The sequence below is a fragment of the Pavona decussata genome, unplaced genomic scaffold, assembly GCF_977016875.1.
Source record: "Pavona decussata unplaced genomic scaffold, jaPavDecu1.1 SCAFFOLD_78, whole genome shotgun sequence".
In the NCBI taxonomy this organism is placed as follows: domain Eukaryota; kingdom Metazoa; phylum Cnidaria; class Anthozoa; order Scleractinia; family Agariciidae; genus Pavona; species Pavona decussata.
This window is the reverse complement of record NW_028145496.1, coordinates 771,822-792,345: the sequence shown is the minus strand read 5'-3', so window position 1 is coordinate 792,345 and position 20,524 is coordinate 771,822. Positions and strand designations below refer to the sequence as shown.

Genomic DNA, 20,524 nt, shown 5'->3' with positions numbered 1-20,524 from the left:
TAATTCGTTTGCGATATTTCCCGTGACATCTTTACCTTTCTCCAGCACAGTATAAGTAATTGTTCTTTAACCTACTTTCAGCCCTTGTTTCAGCCCTTGTGCTATATTCTCTGTTGCGCATCCGTCTTCTTATCACCATCATCATCGTCATCATTGTCATCACTATGATTGTGATTATTGTTCCTATGGCCCACTTTGGAACGCTAAGGCATAATTGCTTAAAAAAATTAAATGTGTACAGTATAGAAAGTAGAAAGTAATGAAATACCTGTTGATTATAACCAGTTTAGAGAATAACAACTTATAACGCAATTTTAAAACTACCGTTAAATAAAATCTTAGTGTAGCGTCTATGGCGAAAAAACTGATATAATGATTAACAGCACTAGCTTGGTTGTTTTCGTTGACTTGTTTAGGAAAGGTTCTGTAGCGAATTTTATTTTCTATTGCAGAGGAGCTTACTACTGCAACTGCTTCATGGCCATCAACTTCAGTGACTGGTAGCAGAAATTCAGTGCCATTAGTTTGCCCTGTAATTTCACCAGTAATCGTCAGTTTGGACTCGGTCGTTTCAGCACGACGTTTTCAAGCCACTGCTACGCTTACAGTAAAGACAATCACACCAACTAACATCCTAACAGAAGAAGCAACCACTGCTACGACCTGTACTTCTGCTAGTTACAGTGCTTCTAGTGTTGTTTCTTTCTCTAGCGTTGTTGAAGCCACGGGTTCAGGTGGGCCTCTGCAGCGTATTTTATTTCTTGTTAATCTATATTTACGTTTATTTATTCATTCCTTACCTCAACAGTTTATCTCTATATTTATTTTTCTATTTATTTAGGCATTTTACTCGTCCGTTATTCAGTTCGCCGGTTAGCTTGTTTTGGCTGTTTCTCCCTGCGGAGTTCTTCCCTTTTAACGAATATAGACCTTGGGCGAAACGAAGTCATATTTCTCCTCAAGCAAGACGTTTTGATGGCGTTCAACCGCAGATCAATATTTTTTATGTAATTTTTTTGCTGTTTATGTTACATACAGGTACCAGAAGTTTGCCAAGCTTCACAAAAGCTATCCTGATTATTTTTGCGTTTTTGCTGGATGTGAGGGAGGGCAACATGCTGTTGTGGTTTTAGTGGCTTGTTGTGGTGAGAATCCAGGGGGACTGGACCCTAACCTTTCAAGTCGTAAACTGTTCATTTTAATGGTCCGTTCAACAACAACAACAACAACAACAATAACAATAATAATAATAATAATAATAAATCAAATTGTTGTCATAATAATAATGATGACAATCACAGTAACAACAAAGAAAGAAAACATCATACTTTAGTTTATAAGAACAAAATATCGGCAGTGTTTTAAATTCTGTTACTGTCAGAAATAATTCCTAAATTGCTTTTAAAATCCCAAAGCAGTCTGTCATTTAAAACATTTCAATCATATTGACATTGAAACTTGAAGGCTTCCAGAATTTTCTCCAACAGAGACGGCATTCGGAAAGCCAGGGAAGCATTTCTAATTTCCAAGGGCATGACTTTTGAACCCTATGAAATGAACAAACGCGATGAAACTTGATCTGTCTACAGTACACGTTTCAGCTTTCTTTATTTATCAACCAATCACATCTCAACTTTTCATTTGTATCGTCTTTGAATATTGTAACCGTTTATTTCCAATTTTCACTTAGCTTTTTGCCGCCCCTGAAGAAGGTTAGTATTGTCTAACCGAAATACTGGGTCAAAAAATTATTTTAGCTGTCCGATCAGCCTTGCATTTGATTTTACGTTTTATTGAACATTGCTGATCCTGATCTGCACAAAGATCCGGCTACACTTTGCTGCTGTTTGTACAAGTGGTTCTTGCACTATTCAAGAGTCACATTAGAAATATAGCTGCTTACTTTCAGAATTTGAACAGACAGAAATCATTTTATTTATTTATATGTTAATTAGTTCCTCTCAACAAGAGAGGAACCGCAGATTTTCTTAACTAACAGCCGAGAAACGTTAAGAAGACTGTTAGCTGAGGTAGCTAAACTTTACCTGAGTCACTGAGAGAGGATGAGTATAGTTTGACTTTTACTTGCCAATAACTGTGCATTTAACGCCTAGAGAATAGAGCACTTAGAGCTGTTGTTACCAAAACAACTTAAATTGTAAATCTACTTTAATAAGATGCAAGTAAGAAACAAAAGTGTAACATCAGCAAGACGATAAATTCAATAAATCTCTGCATCTGTGCTTGTAAACATTGCTGTTTGTCTTGTACAATAAAAAATATCATCTTTGTGGCAACTAGGAGACCTGTTTACCGCCTAAGAAGTCGAGGATTTTGTTACGAAGCTATTTCCCTTCTGAAGCAGCTGTGTTAAATAGATACAATGATTCTTTGTACACTGCCCTCCCCCCCCCCAACCCCCTCCCTCCCGCCACCACTTCGATTCTCAAAACACCACTCCATACCGCTCGTTTTACTGGAATTAGCAAAGTCGGACTATTTTTGCATGTCCGTGTCTATGAAAAGCGCAGCAAAAGCCTAGGGGGGAGCTTTCGCAAGCTGGAGTGCAGCATAAAGGCAAAGACAAATGTATGACGTGAAACCGTCCGGAGGGGACTTGAGGTATGGTCCCCCAAGGAAGCTTCTAAAATGGCTGAAGATACGAAAGCTGCCAAGCGCTAAGAAATCTTTTATGTATAATGACTAAATCATCAAACCTGTACAAAGATGAAAACAAATAGCTTCAAAGTCTGTCGCAGCCAAACGTAACCCTCCCTCGTTCATCTCCAAATCAAGTGAATTCCTCCCAAAAAAGAGACTAAATGCCCCTCACCTCCCCTGGAGAAAAACTAATGACCGGTCCCTTATCGGGTGCTCAAAGACTTGCAAAATTTTGTTGTTCTTTTATCCAAAGAAAATTCTATAACATGAGCACGAACAATTCACAATAGCAAAACGCTGAGTTCTTCCGTAATCTTCGAAAGTGGTGAAGAGTTTCACCTTTTGTACAAGGAAATGGTTTTTTTTTTTCACACAAGTGTCTTCATTTATTAGCCTTTCATCTCAATAGCTCATTTTACAGTTGTGTGTTTAGCGACCTGGCCTTTGTTTTGAGTGGAAGCGAGGCTAGAGCTGGTACTGCTGCTGGCACTGCTTTGAATATGAAAATCAAGTTGTTTTCATTCTAACTAGTTTGTAGTTACATATGAAAAGCCATGAGGTTTGTCAACTACAGCTATAGCCTTGCTTCCACTCAAAGGCTCGGTCACTAAGCACATAACTTATTTATTTTTTTAATTTATTTATAAACTTCGCCAGAGGAGAAAAAAAACAAAATGAAAAACCTCTGACAGGAGAGAACTCACAGAACGATATGTTCCAATAACGAGACTCCTTGTATAAATAAAATCACATCATAATAATTAAGTATTGACAATAACTGTAACATGAACTAGTATTTCACTGAAATACCCTTTCAGTATGCAGTAAACATCTTTCTTCCTCGCTCTGCTTGGCATTTTAACATTCTCGGATACCTTTCCAACGATGCTCACAAATTAACTCCAAAAAAATGTTTCCAATCGCATTTAAGATGGGAAAGCTAAAGACAAGTTCGTGATATTCATCCCTTCTCTTTTCCATTCTTGTTATTTTCACTCCAGCCATTTTTGTTGGCTTTTTTTTTTTTTTTTTTCACAGAAATTAGAAATTGGCCACTAAAGCCTTAAAAAGACGATTTCTGCTCCACGACACCTTGATAGGTGATAAAAGCGTTTTTAATTAAGCTACCAGACTGTGAAAGAAAAGTTTAGCTGAAGAATGTTTACGTCGCAGGCTTCTTTAATTTCGCTCTTCTTCCATGCATGTAATACATTTTACTCAGCACGCGCAATATGTTCAACTTTTCAGTCAAGGTTTTCCTATCAAAACAACTGCAAAAGCATAAAGAAATTCTTGTTTTTATTTTTATTGATACTCATGAGAATATTACGCAGCCACAATATGCTGTTAAAGATTTATTGCGTAAAATTGATAGAGAGCATTTTTTAATTTATATTCATGAGGACGAGGATATGTTTTTTATCGGCAAGATACTTGGAAAAACAATAATTCTAAAAAGCACGAAACCGTTCTACGCATTTTGCCGCTCAATAAATGTAAGCGGAAAGATGAAAAGGGGTTTTATTTAACCTTTTCTTCTACACTTGAAGTCCGAAATATAATGAAATTAAATACATGTATTTGCCAAAAAAGCAGTAATTATCTTAAGACTGGCTCATCAAGATATGAATAAGCGTTGTTAATGAAGGTGTTTCGCTCTCGGATAGTAAATTATCAATATACATCCCATTCCGTGACTATTGCTTACGGGAACGACATCTGATAACATTATGTCAGAAAACCAACCATTTCCCTCAATTTTGATATAATTTTTTAATAAGCAAATAAAATATCTCCTATTGTGACTGGGTCTGTAACCCGTAGATGGGTCATTTGCATGTTGGCAGCTGACATCTTGGCGTAAATCCCCTTTGTGCTTAGAAAAGACAACGACAAGCGCTAATCAAGTCACAAGACTTTGGCTACCATGAATAGCCAATGATATACCCCCGTTGTTTAATAACAGGTACTGGCACTTGAATTTCGACATCTCATTCGGGACCGTGTACAGTTTGTTTTTCTTGACAAGTGAATAGTACAAGGAAAAGGGAAGATGTATCGATGCTAACTCAATATGATGCGGAGTCGAGCTGTATCAACTAGAAGACGGCGAGCATATAGTGCGACAAGCGCCGCTCCGCCAAGACTGGACAAAGATGAGGAGAAGAAAGATGAGCGACAACATAAAAAGTCAGTCCAGTGGGCCTCGACAATCGCAAATCAGCTTCCTGACGCTCCTGTGAGGAAATGCAAATCCGATGGTTTCCTAGACTTTGACCAAGCACTGAAGAAATTATCGGAGGTTTCAAGCATGTTGGAGAGATCCGCAACACTGGAGAAGGATTTTGAGGAAAATCTAAATAGTATCCAGGAAAAGCTCAACAGTGGAAGCGAATTGAAAAACGCTGAGGATTCATAAGGCATAGCTCATCGACTTTGCTATAAACATGGCATTTGATTTAAACAACTGATCGAAGCTTGATCACAGTTGGAGCCAAATGGGCCGTCTTTTGCAGCGAAACATTTTGTTAAACATCTTCCTAGCTTTTAGCTCAAAATTTTTTTTCTCTTCGGATGAATAAAAAAAAAATGTATTAGTGCGTATTACTTTGGCTTGCTTTCTTGTCGCTGCGACGAATGTTTACCATCGGCTTGATAAATATCAAATGTACACTTCTGCTTATAAAATATTCAACATTATGCTTCTTTCGTTAGAGGACTATAGAAGGCTGTTTGCTCTTCATTTTTTTTTTTCCTGTTTTCTTAAATAGAAGATTAATCTCAATCCCGAAATCCCAATAAGCTAAAACGTGCTGCTTTTCGAAAGAGAGATTCGATTATAGTAGTAAATTTAAAGTGTTTACCTGTTTAAGGATCAAGAATCGTGTATCAATCATTTGCATAAGCGAGATTAAATTATTTGGACATGTTATTCTTCACGCTTGTAGACTGGCTACACTCATTTCGGCTTGAGGCGTCGGGACACGAAAACATAAAAATTGAACTCGAAATGCTTTCATGTTATTTGACAATTTTAAAATAGCTTTCAATCCTTGGCCATTACCTTTTGGCAACGGAAATACACGCACGACACGACAGGCAAAGGATACCGGTACTTTCGCGCATAATGTGTCACTTCAGTAAACACTACCGAGGCAATAATACAAATGTTGGCCTGAGGCTTATGACAACACTAGAAGAGTAATGTATGACAGAAAGGTATACTATTAGGCTCAGGTCATTTTTAAGTTAAAATCAAAGCAATATAGTTATTTTTTAAGTTAAAATCAAAGCAATATAATTATTTTAACTTACGTAGTAAGCGACTAATTTTACACGAACTGGAACGTCAAAACAACAATTCAAGATCATTGTTTAAATTAACGCCACAACATTGTTTGGGTATTTTCTCTGTTCCAGGGACCAAAATGACAAAAACAATTTCTTCGAAAAAATAAAGTTTAATATTTAATTTAAAATTCTGAAAAGAAACAGCATTCAAAACCTTGAACTGGTACAGTTTTTTGAAGAAAATGGAATTTAGAATAAGAGTGAATTTAAATTCACGTACGTGTCTGAATCTTCTAAATGAATGACCGCCCCGGGGAAATTCGCGGTAGTTCGGAGAAACAAGTTGGCATTAAACGTAAATTTGTTAGAAATTGATTTCAGTTGGGTATTTCGCCTTTCTTGGACAAGTTAGATACCTAGAATAATCGCGAAGAAGCAGAAATAAAATGAAGTAATATTTTTCTAGTCACATTTTCGGTTCCGTCACCATTGTCGTTGCCTTAGTTCCCTAATTTTAATTCAAATGGAGAAAAAATTAGTGTCAGGAAATTTTAATATTCCAAATATTTATCGCGCGGCGACCACTTATAACATATTTCAATTCCAATTCGACCTGGAAACAGTGGAGAGAAGAGCCACCCCGTAGATTCCACTGAAATTCCTATTTATTTATTATTTATTTATATTTTTAGTTACTTCAACTTTGAACCCGGAAATCTAAAGGACCAATCGAAATGTCGAGCAAGCCTGAGATCGATTCGTTGATTGATGCCTTTTGAATATCACTTTGGAGCTATCCTGCCTTGCCGCGGCATTTGATACCCGATAAACTCAATCCGATTGCGAGTTTCCCGTTTTCGAGTTTCCCTGCCCCTGGCACTTCATCGCAAAAATTGAATTTATGGGGCTTTCTATTAATATATAATTTGGTTGGATAAGCACAGTTCTCTTCGAAAGTGGGACGTCTTTACTTGTACATACCGCGGGAAAATGATAATGTGGGCCCAGAAGTTTCCGAACGTTGTCTGACAGCAAAGTATCCTGTTATTTCCCTCAGCAATTCGCTTTCCGAAGACAGTTTGATGCCTTTTTTCAACGAGGTCACCTTTTGCTGAATTATTTTAGACATAACAGAAAACGTGATAGGATCACACACTCTCGTTCTAAGAGTTCTCAGGCTCTTTGGCCAGCGGTCAGCCGCCAGAACTCTGGTCCATTGTGCTCCTAAAAGTGTTATATTACTGCTAGCCAATGCTCCAATTTTGTCGAATTATGCAGAAAATTATGCCAAAGTTTTCTCTAATGCTTCTGATCACAAAATGAGAGGATACCTGTCGTGAATTGTATTACGGTCGTGAATTGTAATAACAGTTGTCGTGAATTGTAATGACGTACCTATCGTGAATTGTAATAACCTGTTGGCGTAATTTGTAATAATCCGAGCTGTCGTGAATTGTAATACCACGTTGTCGTGATTTGTTATAAGTCTTAAGAACAAACAATTACAATGATGGTAAAATAATGAAGACAGGACAAACATTATTGGTCGAGAGAGGAAGAATACTGACCTTCTAAGCTAATTTGCTTTTACGAGTACGTCTTTCAAAGATCTCCATTTTCTGTACGAAAGTAGGGAAGGGTCTTTCTAGATCTCTCTTAGCAGCGGCTGATTTTCTATCAAGTGCCATTTACTCATTCGAATGGTTTTTAGGTAAAGCACAGAAGGGCGATATTCTGTAACAAACAGTAAAATATTTTTGCGCGTTTTTTGTTTATTTTGTAGGGCCGACATTCTATCTTTAAAATTGACTTCTGAGAGAGTTTTTATCTATAAGGTTATTGGGGTAACCTCTGTAGCGTAATCTCTGTTTGAATAGAGTAATATTTTCTTCAAATTTTGATTTTTGACGATTTTGTTCTGAGAAGTCTTCAAGGAACTGTTATTTACAACCGAGTGGAGTAAGTACGTGACTCTCATACGTTGATACAACACGCTTGCAGAGCATTTTAAAAAGAATGAGACTTCCTTGTCAAATTCACCACTCAAGATCTTTTTCGTATTTTTAAAATACTTTGTTATAAAAAAGCGTATTTTTGTCGTATTTTAGAAAAGTCACGTAGTTGAAATACGGTCAGTGGAATAATTTTGCCCAACCAAGGGTGCCTGACAAATTGTACTGTTCGGGTGTCAAAACGTTGTGTGGCTTCAATTTCAAAGCGTAAACTTATGTTACGAAAGCTGGATTTTGTGTTTCAAAATTTTAAAAAATACACATGGATCAAAATAAAGGTTGGTTTCTTTGCGTCATTTTTGTAATTTTCTTTTTTAATTGTTTGTTCTTAAGACTTATAACAAATCACGACAACGTGGTATTGCAATTCACTACAGCACGGATTATTACAAAGTACGACAACAGGTTATTACAATTCACGATAGGTACGTTATTACAATTCACGACAGGTATTACAATTCACGACAAGTTTTATTACAATTCATGACAGGTATTACAATTCACGACAGAACATACCTGACTACCAAGCTAAGGACTCGGGTCAGGATTGGTCGAGGATCCGTCAGGTTTTTCCCGCCATTTTGATTACGTGACCTGCGAGTCTTTTCGAGATCATTGCACCTCACTTCGCTTCCAAGATAGCGTAGAGAGGGAGAAATCTCTCAGCCATTAGAAATGGATTTTTAGTTTATTTAGGGGTTGGAATTTTCTATAAGTTTCACATACATGCACTCTGCTAAGCTAGAGCTTTTTTGTGCTTTATTCCCATTTATTTAGTATGTTTTAAAAGATCTTGGAGCATAGCATCGCATTTATTTAAGTTAATCTTTCGTCCGGATCCATATGGTGAATATTTTTTTTACGATACACATTATCGTGATTTTATCCCCGAGGACATTCAGATTTTCCGTGTGACAGTCATGTCAACAATTTTACCAGGCAAGCCGTGGCTATTGACCGTAAGAACAATAAAATCTTTTTCCCCGACTTAAACCACGAGTGAACTGAGATAGGCAACTTTCACGGTTTCTGGCTCCACCTTGGTTGAGAGGCAAACGGGCTAAAAACTTCTTGTAAACGTCTGGAATTTTTGCCAGCTTTGAACCTCTGAAAATGTCCGTACGAACGCGTCAGATTTCGACGGCATACATGCATTTTGAAGAGGTATTTGCCCTAATATTTTTCCTGTCAAATGTAGAGAAAAGAATCAGGCTACAACGGGCGTAATCGAAATTTTAAAACTTATACAAACTGTTCTACTTAGGAAAGCAAACTGTTGAGAAATTACACTCGACAGGAAAAGATTTCTAATGACAGTTTATCGCGAACGCCACAACATAGGGCTGAGTCTTTGAAAGCCAACAAGGATTAACCCTAGTCCACGATTTAAAATTAACCGAGGTTTTGAGAAATGTTAGTAATTTTAGGCGCGTTTGCCCAAAATCAAGATCAGGTGGGCTACAAACCGTGAAAATGTCTATTATATATTCCTCTTAATTACGATTTATTCTATAAAATCTGCAAAGCAAGGCGTAAGTTGTGATAATTTAAAAATTACGGCTATTTTTTTAATTTTCATTTTTGAGCACAAAGTAGATTGCAAAGTGGTCGTTTCTATCTTGAAATTGACCAAGGATGACGCAAATTCTCGAGCGCACGAACTAATAATTTACTAATTACTCACAAAATTCGAAGCGCCGAAAGCGTGGACTCGTGAAAAGTGTCTACCTATCATTTCCACCCAGTCTCACTTAACATTTTCTCGCTCGCTCAAAACGTTTTAATCAAAGAACGTGCTTTTTCGTACGACGAAGCAACACCCCAAAAAATAAGGACTGGTTTGTAGTTGAGAGCACCCTTTAAGCCCCCTCCTCCATACATTAATTTATAGTGCCATTTAGGAGAATGAGTTTTATCATCAAGAAGTATAAACTTTGGGGATCATTTCCTTCCTTCTCATGTCCATCTTGTTTGATTTAGTATTATTATTGTAAGGAGCGATAAGATGCCGATAGCTATTGGGGCTTAAAGGGTTAACATTCTAAAGTCCAAGCAGATGCATATAAGCAGTATCAGTGAAAATATGTCCTTCACCTCATCAGGCGAATTTCACAAGGATCATGACCTTAGTTGACTTTCATTTGTAGTTGATCTAGTTTCTGTTGACTTTCTTTGAGTTTCTCTTCCAAAAGTTTAGCTTTGCGCTGTTTCTCCTCTTTAGCCACCTGGAACTCCAGGTACTTTATAATGCTATGGCGTTCCATGGAACGTGCAAATTCCAAAGCAGTTTTTCCTTCCCTGTTCTGCAAGTATATATCTGCACCCTTGTCAACAAGCAAGCGCACCATATTGAAATGGCCGTTCATTGAGGCAGCCATTAGCACAGTCTTGCCAGATTTGTCGAACTTGTTGATGTCAGCGCCTTTGGCTATGAGAGTTTCAGCTACTTCGTCATTTCCCGAGAGGCACGCTACCCGCATTAGAGGAGTCCACCCGTTGATACTGTCCTCTATGTCGACTGGACCGCCATCCTTCAGAACCCATAAAAGGAGATCATCGTGGCCTCCGTCTGCCGTCCAGTGTACAGCGGTCAACCCGTTTTTGTCACGTTTTACCCATGAGGCACCGCGCTGACGCAGCAGTCGTGCGGCGTCTTCTTGGCCGGCATAACAGGCAACCATCAGACTCGTCTTTCCATTTACGCTGGTATAATCAGGGTCGGCATTAAATTCAAGAAGAATTTCCATTACATCTAAATACGAACAAAACAACTTAGTTAGAAAAGATGTCGCTTTTTCACTAGAAATCTCGGCTTAGCATCATGCAGTAGAAAATTATTTGCAGCTATTGCCCACACTAATCACACAAACAACAAGTAATAGCCTTTACTTTGAGAGGTGATGGTATAAATAAGCCTTGCAGAGTATGTAAATTCAATTCAAATTCAATGTTTATAGAAAAAAAACCAGCAAGAAAAAGGAAGAAGAAGAGACTGGCCCACAGGAATCGAGAGCTAATCTAGGCGGGCCAGACTTACAACTATTAAAGGATAAAATTTAATATTATAATATTTATTACAATCAAGACATTTAGAACGATACAAAGTAACAGAATTTAGGGAAGGTAAAGAAATCACGAGGAAAACAAAAAGTTGAAAAAATAATGAATTGTAAATAAATAGCTTGATTTATTTTCTGTATTATAATAGGCGTTTCAATATAGTCATTTTCATTTGCCAAAGAGAAGCTAGCCGGCGAATTTCTCCTTTGAATTCTTTCTTAAGCAAATCTTTTATACGATGCAGTATCTCATTCCACAGTTCTACGCCAAATCGTGAAAAAAAACGTTTATGTATTATTATCTGAAGCCGGGCAGCTATTTAACAAATGAATGGGGAGTAACAGACTGACTTGATTTAGTAGATCATTACTTAGACAAAATCATTGTTTCTATGCAGCCTATGTAACAACCAGTTGTCTCTTAAAGGGACCTCCCCGGCCCTATTACAACAAATTGACGTTATATAAGTTGATAGAAATGGAGTCTAAATTTCAAAGCTTAGTTGAAAAAGTGGAGATTGTAATTCAGTAATTCGGTAAACGAATAGAATTAGTTATGCAATAACAGGGGGATATCCTAAATGAGCGTTCATACTGTTAAAAACAGCCCTTATTTGTATTCTCTGTGTTGAAATGGAACTAGGTCCGCTATCACACATGAGGCTTACGGCGGAACAATCTTTTCACGTGTAAATACTTTTTTTATATATTGCCCCGCAAGGGCATTCGGTGCAAGCAGAATTCTGTTCAATATTGAGGTTACGATTATGGTCAATAAGACGATTTCACCTTGACCAAATTTCTTGATTATGGTTGATTATATTACAGCATGCAATTGTGAACTTCAAAGTTAGAACATATCCCGAAACATGGAAAATTAATAATGATCTTTTCCAAAGAAAAACACGTGTATTGAGTTGTTTGCAGTGATTCCCAATTGATATCTGCCATTCCTGGATTTCAGTCGTCGACAGCAGTTGAGCAAAGATTTTTCATTCGCTTCACAAAGAAATTCTTGCTTTGTTAACCTAAATGAAGCCACTTTCAACAGTTACAGACAGGTTTTTCATCAATCATTTCTACTTCTATTAGCAAAACAATTTTAAAACTTTGTGGATCCGTTCTTTGGCTCTGGAACCAGAACACCGCTGTGTGGATCGCAGCACGCAATGACGTCATCCATGTGGCTGTTTTATTAATAGATCATGGCAATGATCGGCCAATCATAACAAGTGCAGCGTGTGAGCCTTTGTATAAGGAAATGTACACAGTTTATTTGTACGACTAGTTTCAAGCAACAATATAAGTTTGTATAATTTGAAATCAAGTTAATGACCTACTTCAGATTGCAGGTGCCATTCTTTTAGAAAGGAAAATAAAAAACAGTAACGATTCGTTGTAATATATTTTTCCTTGAAATCGAGATAATACTGTACTTGAAGTGAAAATTTGCATAGTAAAGCGCTTTCATTATGTCCACGACAAGGCTTGACAAACTTTACTTAGTTGAGTAAAGTGAATGAGTAACATGCCAATCTGAATTTGACTACCGCGTCCATATTAGCTGACAACCAAGATTAACGACCAAGTTCAGGTCGAGATAAGGCGGAGTTTTGGCAGGCAGGCGGCAAAAACTGTATATCTTTCTTGAAATGAATGTGTTTAGCTGTGTTTGTTTGAATAGAATTGAACCACCAGTAGTCATTAAATTGAAAACACCCCTTTAATTTATGGAAAAGGGAAAGTAAACCTTGATGTGGAAATCCGTCAGTTTGAAAAAATTCATTTAGGCTAGTTTTTACAATGTTCGTCCCTATTGTGAAATCCTTCTTTTGAAAAAGACACCATCATTACTTTCAATAGCTTTCTTTTATCCCATAACAATACATCTTGCCTAGTCCTGGGCAAAGAAAAGAAACGTGTTGTTATTATAATGAGCGCTCTGGTTCAGCTTGATTCAATGTTTTAAGGGACGTTAATGGGATACATGCATTTAACATTATTTTTACTGCCTAAATCCTGATAAGCCAGCAATGGGTTCTAAAAAGGGGATAAAATATCACGATTAAATAATTGAATAAGGAAGCTGACTCAGAATAATGGCTATAGCATAATATTGACAGAGTTTGAAAATTCATATCTTATCTCTGTAGTAGAAGAAGACAATACACTGAGGATATAAATGTTTTGAACAAAGGCATGAGCTATTTTAGGTTTGAATTCCTTATGATGGCCTGCATGTAATGATTTAGCTGTTAAGGAGTTTAACCGCATCACTAACTTCGCTAATGAGCTGGGTTCTTTTAAGATTTAGGTCGGTATTACAAGCTAAATACAGTTTGTTTTCGTAAACATCGCATTAAACCGGTCAAAACATGTGCTAAATTTCTGTGTTGCGAATATTTTTTAAATTCAAGCACAAACTGCTAATGAGAGCTTCAAAATAAACAAAATGTAAACAAACTGAGCCAGGTTTAATTCAAGTTCAACGTTAATGCTTTTGGCGATTAAGTTAGTTCACAGTGACGAATAAACGTAACTACTGTACTAGTCGATCTATATGAGCATACATATGCCATCTTTTTAGCCTGTTCGCTGTGTGCATTATAATTCACATAACTGAAAACTGGATTAACTAATTTGAACAAAATCCTTCGCTACAAATGCCGTCTTATCTCACCTGTAAAGCCTCTCTGTGCTGCTACCATTAGTGGCGTCAAACCGAACTTGTCCATTACCTCAACGACTGAACTATTTTCTTCAAGGATGCTACGTACTTTTTCCAATTCTTGTCGGGCAACTGCCTTGTGAAGCTCAGCCCCTGATGGTGGTTCATTCGCTGTGCAGACAGAGATTGCCTCGGTCCAGCTGCTTTGCTCGCTGCCGTTCTCGTCATTCATCGTTCTCAGGCGACAAAGGTACTGAGTCAAGGGCTCCAGACCTTCAAACAAGTACTGTAGGCTGTATCCCTGGTAGTTGGTAAGTGGATCAAGCGTCGGGCCGCCTGGACATGGACTGCGTGCTCGAGCCCTGTTCAATTGCACATGGAATAATCGTCTCTTTTTGTTGTTGTTATTCTCCCCGTCATCCCACTTGAGTTCTATGCTGTTGAAGGTTACTTCGCCTACCGTCAGCCCCGGTAAAGACATCTTACTGTGCGGATCAAATAAATTGACAGACTCTCTAGATCTCTCGATCTTTAGCGCCTTAATTCGGCTTTTCGATGATTAAGGAAATAACAATTCAAAGGAACTGTTAACGTGACGATCAGACGCGGCGAACTCTCAACCCTTCTTTGACCGAGTAATAAATCTTTGCAGGCTACGGAAATGCTAATCCGCTGAGTCTTGGTCACGCGTGCTAAATATGCAAGGCTCTTTCCGCTCCGACGAGCTCAATGACCATAAATTAACAAAATGTAAAATATACGACTGTTGACATTAAATCGCCAACTGGATGGGGGGTAGTCGTATTTCTCCAAGGAAATAGCTATTTTTAAACGCTTAAAAATTCTAGCCACGCTTCAGAATTTTAAAACGCCCCAAGGATTTCAAAGCACAATAGAAACAAGACCATGGCTTTTTTCTTCGCTTGGCAACACAGCAACGCGCGTGCGACAGAATTTGTTTGAAGTTCATCGAATCCCGCTGATTCGCTGAGAGACCAAGGTTAAATAAAATATTGATTAGTTAGTTCATTATTAACTTGCTTTTGAATTCAAATAGCGCCTTGCGAGCACTGTAATTCAGGCGATTAGGGTTCAAAAACGCCGTTAGTTCAGCATCAATATTTTTACATTGTTTTTGATCACAAAGCCGCTATCAACTACAGCTTACGCAAGAGCTGATAATACGTCACAGCAGCTGTGTTCGAGTATTCTAGAACGGTACCCTGTTAAGAATATTTATGTTTTGACTTATTGTGAGCAACAGAAAATGTTTTCTTTTTATTATTATCATTTTTATTATAATTTAGGAGTATTTGATCATGAATAGTTTCGTGTAATTCTTTGCATCTTCCGCTTCTGTGGTTGTTTCTTAGCCTACGCTAGAAATGTGGTCGCATTATCGACTACTTTATATGTCCAACACTATAGTGAAAACCGCATTACTTCAACATAACGACATAATATAAAGAGAAGATTTTTTTTCTTATGCCCTAATGTTTAATTATGTTATCATGTTCCTGTAATGTCGTGTTTGCTCACATTTTTTTGTCGGCGTTTTCATGACCTTGCTGTTATGTCGTTAGTGTGATTCAGGCTGAGGATTCTCAAAGAAGGAGACTTTTTCATTAAATATTAAATTTTCCTCTTTCATATACATAATGCTTGTATGTCTCGTACACTCCGCTGTTTAAATTATCAGGTAGAAAAAAATTGGAGCTATCATGGATCATCATGAACTTCACTGCAAATTTGTGCACACTACACAAACTGTGCATGGATGCACGATAAGGATTGAAGGACTGATGCGCATGGGTGGAAAAAATCCGCTAACCAGGCCGACGTAAGCGCGGCGCTTTTTAACATTCTGACCATTGTTAATTGCTCGCACCAGTCTCTTCCCTCCAGTACTTTGCCACTGATTTGCCATAAAAAAAAGTGTACAAATGCAAATTATATTTGCATATCTTTATATTATTTTTATATTATATTTATATTATATTTTTCTATTGTTGCTCTAATTTGCTGAATTTCGCTCAGTCGTTGTGTGTTAAAATGGGCATTGATTTAAAGTCGACTTTAAATGGCTAGCGCTCTTTTTAAAAAGAAATGTCCTCAGTACAGTTAAGTAATAACTGTCAACATTTCCGCGCGCTGATTGGCCCGTAGCTGATTGTCTGTAAGAGTACAGGCAATAAAAATAACATCAAACAACAACAAACCTTTAATAACAATAACAGTAATAACAATAAGATGTAACTCTCACGCTTTCTCGACGGAAAATAAAGCCAATTCCGCTATCCATGTTACGGTGAAAAACAAATCGACGGTAGTTTTCTGTGGTATATATATGGTCTATGGTATAGACCATACATCCATCCAAAGGGAAGCTGAGTTAACGTGGCAATGGATGACAGAGGGGAGCATTGGGGTCTATTAGAAACCGAAAAACCGCACAAAAAATCACCCAAAACCGAAAAACCGAAATGTGTTTCGATCAAAACTGAAAACCGAATACAAAACCATCAAAACCAAAAATTTACACACCTCAATTTCCAAACCCCTAACCGATCTGATACATTGGTGACACTGAAGCATACGGACTAAACCATATTGATTTCATCACAGTATTTGTGGACGCTATGCGCGTGAATCCGGCAATTCTTCTAATCTCTGTTTAAATTAGGAAAATTGACAAATGTCCTTCTTTGAGTCGCAATAGCGGTCTTTGGGGAAATTTAGCGATATCGTACAACTCTGAGAACGTCCATTGAAAATCCGAGATGCGCGACCACCTACTCAGGAAATGAGGTTGGTCACACATTCCTCTCAATAAAGACCAATAACGTCTTGGCTTACATACAGACGTCTCGTACTTTTCAGAGGGCGACTAAGGAAATAGGAAATAGGAAACAGGAAATAGGAAACAGGAAACAGGAAACAGGAAACAGGAAACAGGAAACAGGAAATAGGAAACAGGAAACAGGAAATAGGAAATAGGAAATAGGAAATCTTGCACGCAAACTAACGTCTGCGTCTGGAGGCTATCTGAGAACTCCCGGAAACCAAATAGAAAAACCGAAAACCACAACGGATGCCAGATCCAGAAACCGCTTGCAGTTTGGCTGGAAACCGAAAACCAAATGCTTAAAAAAGGAAAAACCGCAAATCGCAACAGACACCAAAACCGAAAAACTGAAAATCCCAATGCCCCCCCCTCACGACGAGGTATCAGTGTTGTATTTGATTTCATTGTTGATATGTGGAGAAGCTCTCTGGACATCGGTCAATATTTTGAACAGCTGAGTTTGGAGCATCCATTGTAAGCTATTGTGACACGGCCATGAACAAAGAACCATCCTCGTTCCAAGAGCCTACGATTTTTTTGGTAAGCGGTTGGATTCTAAATAACCGTGGTGGCTCTGGGGACGAGAATGAATGAAAACGCGAGCATTTCGCTTTTAGCGCATGCGCGATCCCAAATCCAGCTTCTGCGACAGATAACTCCACCCCTTTGAGTTCTACAGGAGTTAGCGCAGTCAGTTTTAGTCGGGTGCCGGATGAAGCCATTTGGGAATAAGAGTTGTCCCAAGCACTGTTTGTAAGGAGGACCTGGCTGATGCCTTTTGTATTAAGGCGATACCGTATATCAGAAAAAGAAAAGTAAGGAAACAGAGAAGGATATACGAAAAAGACATCCAAATAACGCAGATATTTTGCTTTATTTATCTTATCAGTGAACGTAACACCCTGCACCCACGTATCGGAATAATTCTTCACTGATCGGCTTGAATGTGTTTCTGCTTGTCTTACCCTAGACTTCTCCCGTACGAGTTTATTTCCGTACATTGACTTTCGTCGACGTCAAAGCCAAGGAAACAAACTTGCTGTGAAATGACCTCGAAGCGTGCGTAACGGTAATCTTACAAAAATATTAGATATGTACTTGATTTTCCATATTTTTTTGAATAAAACAACGGAAAAGCGCAGCTGATGTTTTGGATTGGGGTCTCTGATTCTGTTTAGCTATCCACACCTGCAGGCCTGCTGCCATGAAAACGATGTATTTACGATGGTTGGAGAAGAAGAAATGACTGGAATAATATGTGATAGCTATTCGCATGTTGACAACCTAAAAAAAAGTGAAATAAATATTTGAAATTATTTACCCGTGAAGGGTGTTTGTAGAGCAGATGAAAAATTGAGCGCGAAGTTTTGGAGACTGAGCAACGGGATCAACGTTCGTGCCCAGACCTACAACAGAAGTGAATTACAGCTTGAGAAGGTCTAAGCTGTCTGTGCATTATTGCAATATAGATCAGAAAATCTTGACCAACTAAGTTAAGAAGTCTATTAAAATTATTTGAAAATACCGAAGAAAGACTCGTTTGCATGATCAATACCTGGCGTGTCTAAACGTTCCGAGGAAGGCCTGGGAAATATGTTTAGATGCTTTTATTGTTATGACGTTGGCGGGTGTCTACGACGGCGGGCGGAAGTAAAAGTACCGAAGCACTTCGGGACAGCCGTCGTGAAAAGTTTCCTGCCGTAGCGGGATTGTCTACGATGTCGAAAGGCCGAGTTTGCCGGCGCGTCTAAGCCGTGAGTAAAATAATCTTTTGACGAAATTCTTTGATACTTGATGATTTTTCAATCTTAGTGGACCGTTTTATTTGAGTTTTTTACGAAAGGAAAACGATTTTCTGTTGAAAACCACATGGAAAGCCGCTTGTCGACTCTGCCTTCACGAAGCCGCCAAACCGAAGTTACTTGTCAATGTGTCCTTTTTTATGCACTGTTAGGAACATGTATAAAAGATTTCAATCGGAAAATGCCCCGTTTGAATTCTGTTGTGTTGTAGATTAAACCAGTCATCCTTTATTGAAATAACGAGTCAACATTCAACAATCTCGGCCCAGTTTTTTGACAAAACAAAATCGAGCTAGTTTCGATTAAAGTTTAAGACTTTAAACCTTCAATTTTTTTCCTGTTGGAATTAGCTACGTTTATAGAAGACCCTACTAAGACAGGGAAGTCTCTCTTGTCAAAGCGAGACACTTGCTGTCATCTCAGTGTCATTCAGTTTGAATTCCCGTAACAAAAGAAGAAATTCGTCGCCCACTGAAGCTTTCAAGGAGAAGATCGCGAGCCAATCTAAATGAAGACATAACTACAACAAAAATTATGTGAAACACATCTTTCTTGAACACGCAGCCGTCTAGAGTGGCCTCAAGTCGTCTTCTTTATATGCACGAAACACGGACTTTAAAAAAGTCTAGCAGTCGTCCTCCGGTTTCAGTTAACCGCCTTACGACGGTACGGAGGCCTCTCCCCAGTCTTCCACGGTCATAGTTGCCGTCGCAGACATCTGCCGTCGTCTATTATCAGATTGTTGCAGAAACCGGCAATATTTAATTTTCGAATTTATCTTGTTGTCTTACTTTATCAGTCACTTACTAACAACTCTACTATAGAACGCGTTCCTCGGTTACTCTTTTCCACTGTATACTGATAATTGAGACATTTTCTCCACCAATAGTGCAATCATGTCCTCGTCCCCTTTTTCAATAGCGATGTGAAAAGGAATGTACTTCTCATTTGTCTCGGCGTACAAATCCGCTCCCTTCTGAATCAAAAATCGAACGAGTTCAACGTGACCGCCTAATACAGCCGCATGAAGAGCCGTCCAATCTTCGGCATCGAGCGTGTTCACTGTTGCGCCGCAATCTAACAGAGCCTTCACGCATTCAATTCTTCCTTCAAAAGCGGCTTCGTGAATAAGTGGAACCCCACTTTTATTTATTTCGTTGATTTTAATTCCTTCCTCTGTGATAATTCTTTGAACATCATCTGGCTTATCACTCATCACTGCTTCCCAAAGCCTGCTTCCATAGCTTGTTTTCCTTTCGGGTTTCTTGTATTTTAACTTGAGTTTATTCACGCACATTTTATCACCGGTTGCGGCGGAGATATTCTTTGCGCCGTCGCCAGAATTTGCTCCATCCTCCCAGAAATCGATCTTTATTTTAGGTGTTTGCCGTTTCGCCGTCATTTTTGAAAATGGTCCTGGACCAGCAGTCTGCCTTTTTGATGTCGCTCTGATCTGATGAAGGGTATAGAAGTTGATATCTTATGTTCAAAAACCATTCACGAAAACATTCTTTTCCAAAGCAATCCGGCAAAGGAAATTCGATCGGCTCCTTACGCAAATCAGCAAACTGTGTGTTTATCGTTGCTGTTAGCTCGTTAACTGGAACTTAGCTGGTGACTTTTCTTTATCGTTTAGTACGATAATTTTTAATAATAATACGGCTGCACGCTTGAAAAATGCGTCAGACAATGACGGCTTCTCAGGGGAGAGATTAGCAGATTGTTGGGTAGAAGGCTAATTTTATGCTTTTACGTGGAGACGCCAAATTAAACAAAGTGACCGATCTTTGAAAATTGCGTGAAAATCATTTAAAGAAGTCATATTTTACGCGTTCCACCAATCAAATCTTGCAAAGAATTTTAAGGTAAGTGCTGTGGTCAGATTGAGAATAAAATGCAGCATGCTAAAAACAAGGTATAAAAACCGTGCGGCATATCAAGCCAATACCAAATAACGGGTTTAAAATCGACATAGTTAATACTTCTTTTGTTCTTGCTTTCGGAGGCGCTAATTACCGTGAAAGAAAAACATATAGAAAAAAATTACAGTCTTTTAGGCGCCTTAAACAAATAAATTCCTTTTAACGAGGCAAAGGAAAATATTGGTTCCGTTGAAGGGAAATGAAACCTGTCGAAAAATGTCGGTTTTAAGCTTATGTTTTAATAAACGAAATAAAACAAAAGGA

The 20,524-nt window shown here is 38.2% G+C and overlaps 2 protein-coding genes across 2 annotated transcripts; both read right to left on the bottom strand.

The window, feature by feature from the left end:
* Positions 1-9,920: 9,920 nt before the first annotated feature.
* LOC146476214 (fibronectin type 3 and ankyrin repeat domains 1 protein-like) lies at positions 9,921-14,317 on the bottom strand. The gene is made up of 2 exons (XM_085114746.1): positions 13,704-14,317; positions 9,921-10,716 (listed from the first exon to the last, which is right to left on the bottom strand). The coding sequence occupies exons 1-2, from the start codon at positions 14,170-14,172 to the stop codon at positions 10,091-10,093; spliced, it is 1,095 nt and encodes a 364-aa protein (XP_084970872.1). The 5' UTR covers positions 14,173-14,317; the 3' UTR covers positions 9,921-10,090.
* Positions 14,318-15,952: 1,635 nt separating this feature from the next.
* Positions 15,953-20,524, bottom strand: LOC146476213 (uncharacterized). The gene has a single exon (XM_085114646.1). It carries the CDS (start codon positions 19,738-19,740, stop codon positions 19,177-19,179), a length of 564 nt encoding a protein of 187 aa, XP_084970772.1. The 5' UTR covers positions 19,741-20,524; the 3' UTR covers positions 15,953-19,176.

What these genes read in the sequence shown, in the direction of transcription:
- LOC146476214 (XM_085114746.1), bottom strand. Translation starts at nt 14,172, where the DNA reads ATGTCTTTACCGGGGCTGACGGTAGGCGAAGTAACCTTCAACAGCATA. An exon ending in AGCACAGAGAGGCTTTACAG is followed by an intron (nt 10,717 to 13,703) that starts GTGAGATAAGAC and finishes GTTCGTATTTAG; the next exon opens with ATGTAATGGAAATTCTTCTT.
- LOC146476213 (XM_085114646.1), bottom strand. Translation starts at nt 19,740, where the DNA reads ATGACGGCGAAACGGCAAACACCTAAAATAAAGATCGATTTCTGGGAG.